At 40.0% G+C, this 13507-nt stretch overlaps 1 protein-coding gene across 1 annotated transcript in view; it reads left to right on the top strand.

Annotated features, from left to right (window-relative positions):
- The first annotated feature begins 638 nt into the window (after nucleotides 1-638).
- The window catches only part of LOC140506522 (protein mono-ADP-ribosyltransferase PARP14-like), an 81061-nt gene continuing 68192 nt past the window's right edge, over nucleotides 639-13507 (top strand). Inside the window, exon 1 of the mRNA XM_072613794.1 lies at nucleotides 639-959. Coding sequence (XP_072469895.1) covers nucleotides 770-959 — 190 coding nt within the window. The 5' untranslated portion in view covers nucleotides 639-769. The remainder of the gene's footprint in view (nucleotides 960-13507) is intronic.

The following is a 13507-nucleotide window of genomic DNA, read 5'->3' as shown; positions in this document are numbered from 1 at the left end:
TCCCTTCCCAGTGGGGCTTTCTGTGAATAATAACTTTTCTAAGTCTCATTTTCCTCCTTTTGAAAAAGAGGGCATTGAACTAGCTAATCTCTAACGTCCCTTCTACGTCTAAATCTGTGATCTGAGAGACTAAAGCTCTGGTCCTGAAAGGGGCACCTGGGTGGCCCTGTAAAGCTGCCTGAATTCTAAATGAGAGTCTACCAATAAACACGGGCTGCCTTTTTTTTGAAAAGGAGGAGACACGAGTAGGTGCTTTTGATGGCTTTGAGTTTTCTGGTATTTTGACAGCTTTATATGTGAATTCTCTTCCCCAAAATAAGACCCTGAAAGCAGAGCTGACCCCATTTTCCAAGCGCTCTCTCATCAGCCTAAATGGCAGTGATAAGGGGGTCCTGGTCCGAGAGATGTGTTTGTCCGGGAAGGGCTGGGGCGGGGAGCCTAGAGAAGGTGCTGCTTGCCAGGTCCAGGATGATCTTTCTTTCCTCCCGCCCCAGGACCCCAGCACAGCCTTTGCTTATCCTCTGTATGAACCAGAGAAATCGATTGTGAAGGTGGGGAATAAGAAAGGAGCTTTGGGGAAATGAAACTGAAACTTTGCAAGTCATCTGGGGCGGGGCGGGGCGGGGTGGTGGAGAGAGAAGTTGGTCTAAAGAGCAAGGAGAGAGTGCTGACTGCACCCCCGCTTCTGCCCTCTCTGCTCCCCAGTTACTTCCTCCAGAGAACAGCGAACAAACGTCGCAGCCCCGGCTCCCAGCTTACACCTGCCTTGATGGCCGCTGAAGGCACAGCCTCCGACCCGCCGTACCGGGTCCTGGTCCTGGTGCCCAAGCTCTGTTCTGGAATAGAGAGGAAACTGCAAAAGTATTTCCAGAGCCCGAAGAAGTCCGGGGGAGGCGAGTGCACGATCGAAGCCGGCCCCACCGAAGGCACTTTCTGTGTAGAATTTTTGGAAAGAGAAGGTGAGCAGAAAGGGGCTGGGGGAGCCTCTGGACAGAGACTGGAGTGGGAAGAAAGGCTGCGGCGGGAAGACGGGGTGAACTGGGAGAGGGCACCAAAGTGGAGGACAGACTGGGCGAGGAGAAGGGGCACTGCGAAACAGGGCTTGGGTTAAGAATAATAATAGCTTGCACTTATATAAAGTCTACCATGTGCCAGGCACATTTGACAGGCTAAGTTCTTTACAAATATCTCATTTAATCCTCGAAACAGCTCTGGGAGGTAGGTACTATTATTATGCCCAAATTACAGTTGAGGAAACTGAGGCAGAGGCTAAGTGGCTTGTCCATAGTCACATTACTAATAAGTATCTGAAGCCACATTGGGGAATCAGTTCTTCCTGACGTTGGCGGCAGCACCACCTTGTATCCCCTACAGGTTGGTTCAATTTCTGCCCCTTTAGAGGACTCTTCATTTTCCTGGGGTTGGAATTGGGCTGTGTCTCACCTTCATTCAGGAACTCAGGATTACCACCAAAGGAGGATGAGGGATCCATCCTCTTTGTACCAGGTCAATATACATTTATCAGTTATGTGGTTTCACCTCCATGTTGTTGGAAAGCCAGAAATCTCCCAACAATACCACCCTTCTACCAACAAACTCTTGGAACAAGCTGTCTGAAACACCTCAGTGGGAAAAGAGAACTGCCAATTGAGGGAGACCTGAGCTGTTTCGGGAAGGAGGCAGGGTAAGAAGACAGGGAAAAAGGAACCAAGATTATGTCTGGAGCATCTGGGTTCTCATTATCCATTGTGTTCCCCAAACCTTAACTGAATGGGCTAGAACTTGGATTTTTTCAGGATTAGTTTACTCCCACTTGTGCCTCATATAGGTCATTATTTGTGGATCAGTTTCTGGGAAGCTTCAGTTTTCTACCATCACTTCCATAAGTCTTAGATTTTCTCCCCTTGCCTCTCCAAGACAGTTGCAATCTTATATGGGTTCTACACATACATTCTTATTAAGCACATTTTTACCTTAGTTATGTTGCATAGAGAAATTAAAATGAATGGGAGAAACCATGAGAAAAAACAGACCCAAACAAAACATAACACAAGAGAAAATATTCTACTTAATTCTGCATTCTGATTCCATAGTTCTTTCTCTGGATGTGGATGGTAATTTGCCTCAAGAGTCTGTTGGGAATGTTTTAAGTGTTTGCATTGCTGTGAAGGGCTAAATCAATTATAAACAGTCCTCACACATTGTGGCTGTTACTGTGTATAATATTCTCCTGGTTCTGCTCATTTCGTTCAGCATCAATTCATATAAGTCTTTCGAGGTTTTTCTGAAGTCCATTTGTTCATCATTTCTTATGGCACAATAGTATTCCATTACATTCATATGCCACAAATTGCTCAATGATTCCCCAATTGATGGACATTCCCTTGATTTCCAGTTCTTGGCCACCACAAAAAGAGCTACTATAAGTATTTTTGTACATGTGGGATTCTTTTCCCATTTTTATGATCTCTTTGGGATACAACCCTACAAATAGTATTGCTGGTTCAAAAGGTATGCACATTTTTATAACCCTTTGGGCATAGTTCCAAATCGCTCTCCAGAATGGTTGGATGAGTTCACAACTTCACCAGCAATGCATTAGTGTTCCAATTTCCCCAGGAAATATCCCAGGAATCTTCTCCAGCATTTATAATTTTCCTATTTTGTCATGTTAGCCAATCTGATGGCTGTGATATGGTGCCTGAGAGTTGTTTTGATTTGCATTTCTCTAATCAATAGTAAGCTTTCTTGTAAAGAAAGCAAAATTATCCATTTGGTAAGTCAGGATACTGAAAAAGCAGGATACTAGGAGGGGGGAACTCTATCTTCTTATCCTTTCCAGTTTTCCAGTTTCCTTCTTCTTTTCCTTGAGTATCTCATTTCCTTTTCTTCTTCTAGGTTTTGTCTCTCTGTCCCTGTCACCCTCCTCTTCCTGTTTCTCCTTTCTGGGCCTCAGTCTTCTCATCAGAAAATTAAGGGATTTGGATGAGTCAGTCTCTGGAAAGTTCCCTGAAATTCCTAAAAATTGTAAGAGCCTATGATTTTATGAATGTTTTCAGAGATCTGTCCAAAGCATAAAGTTTGAAAGATTGATAGAAATATAAAATATAGGTTCCTGCTCCTGTGGCTTGGTCCTATATAGGTGGGGAAGAAATGGTTCCTGTCCTGAAAGCTGGAAGAGAGGAAGGCATAGAAATTCCAAGTTCTGTAATCATATTTGCATATAACTTGTTTGGCTTAGGTAATACCTGAGTATCATATATCTTAAAATAATTGACCATGAAGCTTTACTCCTAAATTAAAGCACATACAATATAAATGTAATGGGGGAACAAATTTTGCCACCAACACTCCCTTTTTATGTAAAAAAGCAGATTTAAATCTCAGCCTTGGAACTTAACTATATCATAGAGTGATTGACTTGGAGGGGTAGAAGAGGCAGACAAGACTCCAGCAGAAGGTAATATTTGAGCTGAGTCTGGAAGGAAACCAGAGAAACTAGGAGGCAGAGGTGGGAAGGAAGAATGCTTCAGACTTGGGAAGCTGCCAGGAAAGGCACTGATTCAGGAGATGGAGAGTTGTGCTTAAGGAACAAAAAGGCTAGTAAAGCTGAACTAGTAAAAGGAGGGGAGTAAAGTCTGAGAAAAGGAGAAAGATGAGAAGGGACCAGAAAAAAAACAGAATTTTATACTTGTCTTGGAGGTGAGAGGAGCCCTTGGAGTTTATAATAGGGGAGAGTTGCATGTTCATCTGAGCTTAGGAAGATCATTTTGGCAGGTGGAAGTGGACTGAGGAAGAGACAGGAGGTAGGTAGAGCAACCAGCAGGTTCTTACAATAGTCCAAGTGTGAGGTCTTGAGGAACTGCACCAGGGTGACAGTTGCTGTGTGAGTAGAGAGATGGAATGAGGGGACATGGGAAATGCTATGAAAGTAGAATGACAAGACTTGGCCATTGATGGGATGTTTTGGGGAGGGGGTGGCTTGCAAGTAAGGAACTGAGGATGATACCTAGGTTGTGAGACTGAAGGACTGGTGATGTACTTGATGATAGTAAGGAAATTTAAAAAGAGAAAGGGTTTTGGTGTGAAAATGAGTTTTATTTTGAAAATGCTGAGTTTGAGATGCACACAGGGATCCAATTTGAAATGTCTGGTAGGTAATTGTTGATAAGAGGCTGGGGAGTCCAGAGAGAGGTTAGGAATGGATAAATAAATCTGAAGATCATATACTCGGGGGTGATTATTAAGTCCATGGGTACTGATGAGATCTGCAAGTGAAATAGTACTGAAGCAAAAGAGGAGAGCCCAGGACAGAACCTTGGGGGACAACCAGGTTTGACCTGGACAGGTAAGAGGGGAAGCAGAAGAAAGCTATGCTATAAAAGTCAAGTGTAGAGAGTACTCAGGAAAAGAGAGTGACCACCATTGTCAAAGGCTGTAGCTCCAAAATGATGAGAATTTAGCAAAGGCCCTTAGATTTGGCAATTAAGAGATCATTGGTAACTGTATAGAGCACTTTCAAGTGGATGATGAGAGTGGATGCTAGATCTCAGATGGTTTAGAAGGAAGTGAGAGGAAAGGAAGTGGACACATCAAATGTAAGCTTTCTGTCAGTCAAAAAACCTTGATTAAGTGCCTCCTACATGCCAAGCACTGTGCTGGAATTTTCTAGCATTTGACTGAAGTAGGAGGGTTTTTAAAGGAAGGAAGAGACATGATCATATTGGGTGGTATGATGAGGGGGGGAATCCATGACTTGATTGATGTGTTAGTTGATTTTGCTGAATTGCCTTTTTTCCCCCTCATGCATTTTTTATCCTTGTCTTTAGTGGAACAGGAAACTGAATTCAGTTCACACATGGTGTGGAAGGGCAATTCCATTTTGCTGTTTTGCACAAGAGAGAAGTGCTGTAAAGTCTAATTTCTGACAGTTGGAGTCCAAAAGGGTATGAAAGGCCAAGCTGTGGCTGCTGATGAAGGGGAAGCTGGATGCTTCCTGCCTGTGACTGGCTAGTGCAGTCAGTCACAGGGAAGTTGTTTACAGTCACAGTGCAAAAACTGAACTAGGGAGGGACTTTTCTAGGAAAATGAAAGAGAAAGTTGAAAAGCCTGGCAATTAAGTACAGGGCTGAAGAGGAGGGTGGAGGCATCAGATTCTTTCCCTCTGGTGCTGGATGGTCCCTGAGATGCCAACCCCTTCCCCCAAGAAGTTGCTAAAGAATTTGCAGTGCTACTTCCAGGATTCCCCCTCTCCCCCACCACCCCCAGAGATAAGAAAGAAGCTGTGTGCTCACACTGCAGATGAGACCCTCTGAGTTCTTTCTCCTCTTTCAAAATGAGGAACGGTAGTACTGGGAAGGGACTGGAGTCCATGCTGAAATGAGGTGAGGGGTGGATAAAGAGATGGATAAGCTTATCAGATGCCACAAGTGAAGAGGACCCCTTGGAGATCATCTTGTCTAACTTCTCCCATTTTACAGATAGAGAAACTGAGGTCAGAAGAAAGTCAGGGCAGTCAACAAGTGCTGTTAAATACTTGCTGCATTCTAGACATTGTGATAAGTTCAGGATAAACAAATAAATATGGTCTTTGCCCTCCAAAATTCATCATCTTCTAGGGGAGAAAACATACGAACAACTATGTTCTTACAAGATATATTCAGAGTAGGTTGGAGTCGATCTCAAATGAAAAGGACAAAAGAAAGGGAAGAACAGGGTGGAAAAGGAGCAGGAAAAATCTGCTGCAGGATGTGGTGTCTGAGCTGAGTCTAGAAGGGAGCTAGGATGTGGAGGTGAGGTGGAAGAACATTCCATTCATAGGTGACAGTCAGTACAAAGTCACAGTAGCCACAGAGTAGAGAGAAACAGAAGACATAATCATAGTGTTAGAGGGGATTTTTCCAAGTAAATTAAGTGACAGAGCCATGATTTGAACCCAATCTCAGGCAGGGGCCCTGGCTTAGATTCACTACTTTTCCCCTTACAGCCACTGTGATACTCAGCACTTTACTTAAACTCTGAAGCTCAAGCTTATCTGTAAGATGAAGAGGATGGACCAGGTGGCAGCCTAAGCCCTTTTCTTTTTTGTTTAAATCAGTTCTTTCTGGTTTGTTCAGTATTTAGGTTACTATGACAACTTATAACTCTAAATCAATGAACTTAATGTCCTTAATGACCTTAAAGTTAACCCTACCACTTAGAGAAATTTTGTCTTTGGGTTGGGCAATTGCAGGCATGGCCCAGGCACAGTATCAACACTTAGGTGACCATTGGACATTGGAGGGGGATTTCTACACTTGCTAGATTTACTCCTGACTGAGGGAGGGACTGAAGGGGGAAACACTCCTTTTGTTTTAATCTAGGAGGAGAATGTGTCAAAATCACAGAAACTCATTAAGGCTAGATTGACAGTCTGGGAAATAAAGCATTAGAAGAATCCAGCAATAATAACATTATCTACTGCTCCTTATCATGAATTCACTCACCTGTTGAAAAAATTATAATACAAAGCAAAAACTAAAATAAAAACAAAGCCAAGGGAGTTTGGGGCAACATATGGCTAGAGAGTATCTGGGTTCAAGTCCTGCCTCTGACAGTCACTGACTCATCCTGGCAGTGATTCTGTCCCTCAATCTCTCAGTGCCTCTGAGCACTATTCTCAGCCACTCTAAGCAAGTGCTGATTGCTTTTGAAGTGGGAGTGTGTAGCAGCAGTGCGATATTCACAGCCCCTGCTGTGGCCATCAATATGCCTGCCCAATTCTGAATCTCATAATACAATAGACCTTCCACATGGAAGACAGAGACAAAGCATTTATTCAGATGCAAGTAAGCCGAATCCATCATAGTAACAACAATATCTATACACAATAACAATGCAGAGGGCAACACGAGCTCCAAGCTTTCCCTCTGTTAGGCTTCCTACAAACCAATTCTCTTAAACAAAATAACAAGCTTTCTCATTCATGTTAGCCAGCTGCCTTTCCCAGCTCTGATTGCTCTCTGACTAACTTCCTCTTTGCTCTACTCTAGCTCTGCCTCTTACTATTCCATCCTTCCTACTCCACACTTTCTTGTTCCATGTGACTTGACTCATGTGGCTCAGGCTTCAGTGTGAGCCAGGCAGGTCATATAGGCCTATTAGTGAATGGAAAATATCTTCCCATTTAATTAACCAGTAGAGAGTGCCTTTGAGGGGGAATATTCTTCACCAGTGAAATCTTAGGTCAGGACTAAAAAAGATAGAATGGTCTAGAGTCCAAGTTAAATGACAGTGTAAGTGAGGGATTTTACTCTCAGCTCATGGGAAGCGTTTGATGGAGAGGCTTTCTTTTTTTTATAATTATTTTATTTGTTTTCATTTTTCTACAATCACTTCCATATATCTTAGATTTTTTTCCCCCTCACTCCCTCCTCCTTCTTCCGTCGCCCCTCCCTCATCCCTCCCTGCAGCAATCTTCTACACATAGTCTCCTATTAAATACATTTTCACCTTAGTCACGTTGTATAGAAGAATTTAAATGAGAGACACCATAAAACAAAACAAAACAAAACAAAACATAATACAAAAGAAAATAGTCTGCTTCATTCTGCAATCCAATTCCATAGTTCTTTCTCTGGATATGGAAGGCATTTTGCCTCAAGAGTCCACTGGAAGTTTTGAAGTGCTTGCATTGCAATGAAATACTAAGGCTACCAGAAAAATTCCTCACACACTGTGGTTATTGCTGTATACAAAGTTCTCCAAGGTCTGCTCCTTTCACTTAGCATCAGTTCATATAACTCTTTCCAGGCCTCTCTAAAGTCTTCCTCTTCATCATTTTTTATAGCACAATAGTATTCCATTACACTCATATACCACAACTTCTTCAGCCATTCCCCAGTTGATGGACATCCACTTGATTTCCAGTTTTTGGCCACCACAAGGAGAGCTGGTATAAATATGCTGGTACATGTGGGACCCTTTCCCATTTCTATGATCTCTTTCGGAGAGTCTTAGCAGTGTTATTACTAGGTAAAAGAGTAGGCACATTTTTGTAGCCTTTTGGGCATATTTCCAAATTGCTCTCCGGAATGGCTGGATAAGCTCACAGCTCCACCAGCAAGCAATGAACTAGAACAACTCTCCTACATCTTCTCCAATATTTATCATCTTCCTGTTTTGTCATGTTAGCCCATCTGATAGGTGTGATGTGGTACCTCAGAGGTGTTTTGATTTGCATGTCTCTAATCATTTGTGATTTAGAGCATTTTTCATATGACTATAGATATCTTTAATCTCTTCCTCTGAAAACTGCCTGTTTATATCCTTTGAGCATTTATCAATTGGGGAATGACTTGCATTCTTGTACATTTAACTCAGCTTTGGATATATTTTAGAAATTACACCTAAATCACAGACATTAGTTGCAAAATTCCCAGTTTCCTGCATCCCTTCTAATCTTGGTTGCATTGGGTTTGTTTGTGCAAAAAGTTTTCAATTTAATGTAATCAAAATGATTCATTTTGCACTTCACAATGTTCTCTGTCTCTTGTTTGGTCAAAAATTTCTCCATTCTCCATAAACCTGACAAATATTCTATTCCTGGTTTCCCTAATTTATGGAATCAATCTTTATACTAGATCATGTACACATGATCTTGTGTATGGTGTTAATCAATGATCTATGCCCTGTTTCCACCACACTGTTATTCAGCTTTCCCAGCAATTTTTGTCAAACAGTGAGTTCTTATCCCAAGTTCTTATCCCAAGAAGTCCTTGGGTTTATCAAAGAGTAGATTGTTATATTCATTAACTACTGTGTCTTGAGTACCTAACCTATTCCACTGGTCTACCCCTCTGTTTCTTAGCCAGTATTAAGTGGTTTTGATGATTTCTGCTTTATAATACAATTTGAGGTCTGGTAGGGGTAGGCCACCTTCCCTAGCATTTCTTTTCATTTCCCTTGATATTCTGGACCTTTGGTTCTTCCAGATGAGTTTTGATATTTTTTCTAACCCTGCAAAATAATTCTCTGCTAGTTTGATTGGTATGGGACTGAATAAGTAAATTAATTTAGGTGGAATTGTCATTTTTATTATATTACCTCAGCCTACCTGCGAACAACCAATGTTTTGTTCTGTAATTGTGTTCATACAGTCCCTGAGTTTGTTTGGCAGGTAGACTCCCAGATTTTTTCATTGTATACTGTAGCTTTAAATGGGATTTCTCTTTCCATCTCTTGAAGTTGGACTTTGTTAGTAACATATAGAAATGCAGATGATTTATGTGGGTTTATTTTGTAACCTACAACTTTGGTATAGTTGTTTGTTATTTCAAGTAGCTTTTTACTTGATTCCTTGGGATTCTCTAAGTATATCATCGTATCATCTGCTTCTTCTATTCTAATATTCCTCCAATTTCTTTTTCTTCTCTTATTGCTGTAACTAGCATAATTACCATATTGAATAGCAGTGGTGATAATAAACATCCATGTTTTACCTCTGATCTTATTGAAAATGCATCTAGCTTGTCCCCATTGCATAAAATGCTTGCTGATGGTTTTAGATAGATACTGCTTATTATTTTATAGAGAGTTCCATTTATTCCTATGTTCTCCAGTGTTTTCAGTAGGTATGGGTGATGTATTTTCTTAAATAATCATGTGGTTTCCATTAGTTAAGTTTTGTTGTTGATATGATCAATAATACTAATACTTTTCCTAATATTTCCACATTCCTGGTATAAATCCTACCAGATCATAATATACTCTTCTCACTATAAGTTGCTGTTTTCTTTTTGCTAATACCTTATTTTAAATTTTGGCATCTGTATTCATTAGAGAAATTGGTCTATAATTTTCTTTCTCTGTCCTGGTTTAAGTATCAGAACCATATTTGTATCATAAAAGGAATTTGGGAGGACTCCTTTTTCCCCAATTTCCCCAAATAGTTTATATAGTATTGGAATTAACTGTTCTTTAAAGGTTTGATAGAATTCACTTGTAAATCCTTCTGGTCCTGGAGATTTTTTCCTAGGGAGTACAGTGATGGCCTGTTTATCTGATTTTTTCTGAGATGGAATTTTTTAAGTACTCAACTTCCTTTTCTATTAATATGGGGAATTTATATTTCTTGAAGTAATCATTCATCTCATTTACATTGTCAAATTTATGGACATACAGTTGGGAAAAGTAGTTTCTAATTATTTTTTTTTATTTCCTCCTCATTACATGTTAGTTTGTCCTTTTTATTTTTGATATTGGTAGTTTGATTTTCTTCTTGCTTTTTTTTTATCAAATTGACCAAAGGTTTATCAATTTTATTGTTTGGTTTTTTTTTATAAAACCAACTCTTAGCTTTATTTATTAGTTCAATAGTTTTCCTAATTTCAATTTTACTAGCCTCTCCTTTGGTTTACAGTATTCCTAATTTGGTATTTATTTCGGGATTTTCAATTTGTTCTTCTAGCTTTTTCAGCTGCCTGTCCAATTCATTGATCTCAACTTTCTCTATTTTATTCATGTAGGCATTTAAAGATAGAAAACTTCCCCTAAGAACTGCTTTTGCAGTATCCCATAAGTTTTGGTAGGTTGTTTCATTATTGTCATTCACTTGAATTCAGTTACTGATTGTTTCTATGATTTGTTGTTTAACCCACTCCTTCTTTAGAATTAGATTACTTAGTTTCCAATTAATATTTGGTTTATGTTTTCATGACCTTTTATCACATATAATTTTATTGCATTTTGATCTAAGAAGGATGCTTTGACTATCTCTGCTGTTCTGCACTGGATTGTGAGGTTTTATGGCCTAGTATATGGTCAATTTTTGTATATGTGCCATGTACCACTTTCTATCCCCATTCAGTTTTCTCCAGTGATCTATCATATTTACCTTATCCAGAGTTTTATTGACCTTCTTAACTTCTTTCTTGTTTATTCTGAGGCTTGATTTATCAAGTTTACAGAGGGTCCCCCACTAGTATAATTTTGCTTTCTATTTCTTCCTGTAACTCCATTAACCTCTCCTTGAAGAATCTGAATGCTATACCACTTGGAGCATATATGTTTAGTAATGAAATTGCTTCATTATATATGGTGCCTTTTAGCAGGATATTTTCCTTCCTTATCTCTTTTGATTAGTTCTATTTCTGCTTTTCGATTGTCTGAGTTTAGGATTGCTACCCTTCTTGTTTTACATTGGCTGAAGCAAAATATATTCTGCCCCAATCTTTCACCTTTACTCTGTGTGTATGACCCTGTTTCAAAAGTGTTTCTTGCAAACAACATATTGGTGGATTATGATTATTAATCCATTCTACTATCTGTCTCCTTTTTATGGGAGGGTTTATGCCATTCACATTCACAGTTATGATTGCCATCTGTGTCTTTCCCTCCATTCCCTTTCCTCCCATTTATGCTTTTAGTTCTTCTTTCTCACTTCCCCTCCACAATAGAGTTTTAGTTTTTGACCACCACCTCCCTCTGTTTTCCCTCTGTTCTTTCACTCCCCCTCCCTTTTACTTCCCTTTCCCTTACTACTTCTTACCTCCCTTTTAGCCTCCCCTCCCTTTCCTTTCCCCCTTCACCTTCTACTGCCTATAGAGCTAGTTATATTTCTATACTTAACTGAGTTTGTTGTACCCTCCTTGAACCTACTCAGATGAGAGTAACTCTCAGACAATGCTCATCTCCCTCCCCTCTTTCCCTCTACTGTAAGATAATTTTGTGCCTCTTAATGTAGTGCAATTTACCTTTTTCTGTCTCCTCCTTTTCACATCTCCTGTTACAATTTCTTAGTACCCTTAAGTCACATTTTCTTCATGGCATCATTTACTTTATACCCACTCCCTCTTTCTATGTATGTCCCTTTTATATATCATAATAAATATATAGTTCCCAAGATTAGCAAGTATCATCTTCTCTTATATGGGTGTAAACAGTTTACCCGTAATGAAGAACAACTTTTTTCCCCTATTTACCTTTTTATGCCTCTCTTGAAATCAGAGTTTGAAGATCAGATTTTGTATTGAGCTCTGGCCTTTTCATCAAGAAGATCTGAAAGTCCCTTTTTTCTTGAATGTCGATCTCCTTGCCTGAAATATTATTCTCAGTTTTGCTGGGTAATTGTTCCTTAGTTGTAGTCCCAGCTCCTTTGCCTTATGGAATATCATATTCCAATTCCTTTGATCTTTTAATATAGAACCTACAAGGTCCTATGTGATCCTGTTTGTAGCTCCTTGATATTTGAATTGTTTCTTTCTGGCTGCCTGCAGTATTTTCTCCTTCCCTTGATAGTTCCAGAATTTGGAAATGATAGTCCTTTGTGTTTTTTGTTTGGGATCCCTTTCAGGAGGTGAATGGTGATTTTTTTTGATGACTATTTTTCCTTCTGGATCTAGGACTCCTAAGCAGTTTGCCTTGATGATCTCTTGAAAGATATTGCCCAGGCTCTTTTTTCATCATGTCTTTCTGGTAGACCAATAATCCTTAGATTTTCTCACCTGGATGTATTTTCCAGGTCACTTGTTTTTCCAATTGGATATTTTACATTTTCTTCTATCTTTTCATTCTTTAGATTCTGTTTGATTGATTCTTGATGTCTCACAGAGTCTTTAACTTCTACTTGCCCAATTCCAATTTTTATCAAATTATTTTCTTCAGTTACCTTTTTCATCTCCTTTTCCATCTGCCCAATTTTGCCTTTTAAGAAGCTATTTTCCCCAGTTAGGTTTTCTACTTCCTTTTCCATTTGACCAATTTTCTTTTTAAATTCTTCTGTCATTTTTTTTTCATATTTTTAAAATCACTGGTTAGTTTTTCTTCTATTTCTCTAATCTGGCTTTTAAAATCCTTCCTGAGCTCTTCCAAAAATGCTTTTTGGTCTTCAGACCAGTTCATATTCCCTTTTGAAGTTTCAGATGTGAGTACAGTCTTAATGCTGCCTTCTTTGATATTCTTGTTTTGCTCCTTGTCCCCATAAAAAGATTCGATGGTCTTTCCTTTTCTTTTCTTATTTACTTGTTACTCATGATCATCACCTTTTTCTCGACTTTTAAAGCCTATATCTGCTTCTGAGACACAGGGGGCTCTGTCCCACAGTTCTTGTGTCTAGAACTTGAGGTTTTGTGTGTTGTGACCTCTGATTCTTTCAGCTAGAAGCTAAAATGCTGCAACTTACCTGGTGCTTGGCTGACTGGAACTGGAAAGCAGAGACCAGGTGAAATCTTTCTGGGTTTCACAGGAGTTTTTCTGGAGCCAACTGAGTTAAGTGTGATGGAGGGGTAGTCTGGTCACAGGAGGTCTCTTCTGCTGAGGTAGAGCATACACAAGCTCAGCAGTTGGTGAACCCCTTTGTGCTAGTGTCTTCTTGCTTCCCCTGGGGTGCTGAGGCATGCCTGGGGTCCTGGTGTTGGTGATTGTGGGCTTCACCCCCCTGGGGCTCAGAATCTTTTCCTAGTTTGCTGAGGTGGGGCTGACTGGGACAGCTCTGGTCATGCATTGGTCCCCTTCAGCCACAGCAAAAGGG

The sequence above is a fragment of the Notamacropus eugenii genome, chromosome 5 (assembly GCF_028372415.1).
Source record: "Notamacropus eugenii isolate mMacEug1 chromosome 5, mMacEug1.pri_v2, whole genome shotgun sequence".
NCBI classification, from domain to species: Eukaryota; Metazoa; Chordata; class Mammalia; order Diprotodontia; family Macropodidae; genus Notamacropus; species Notamacropus eugenii.
The sequence above is the reverse complement of the archived record's forward strand: the minus strand, read 5'-3'. Positions and strand labels throughout refer to the sequence as shown.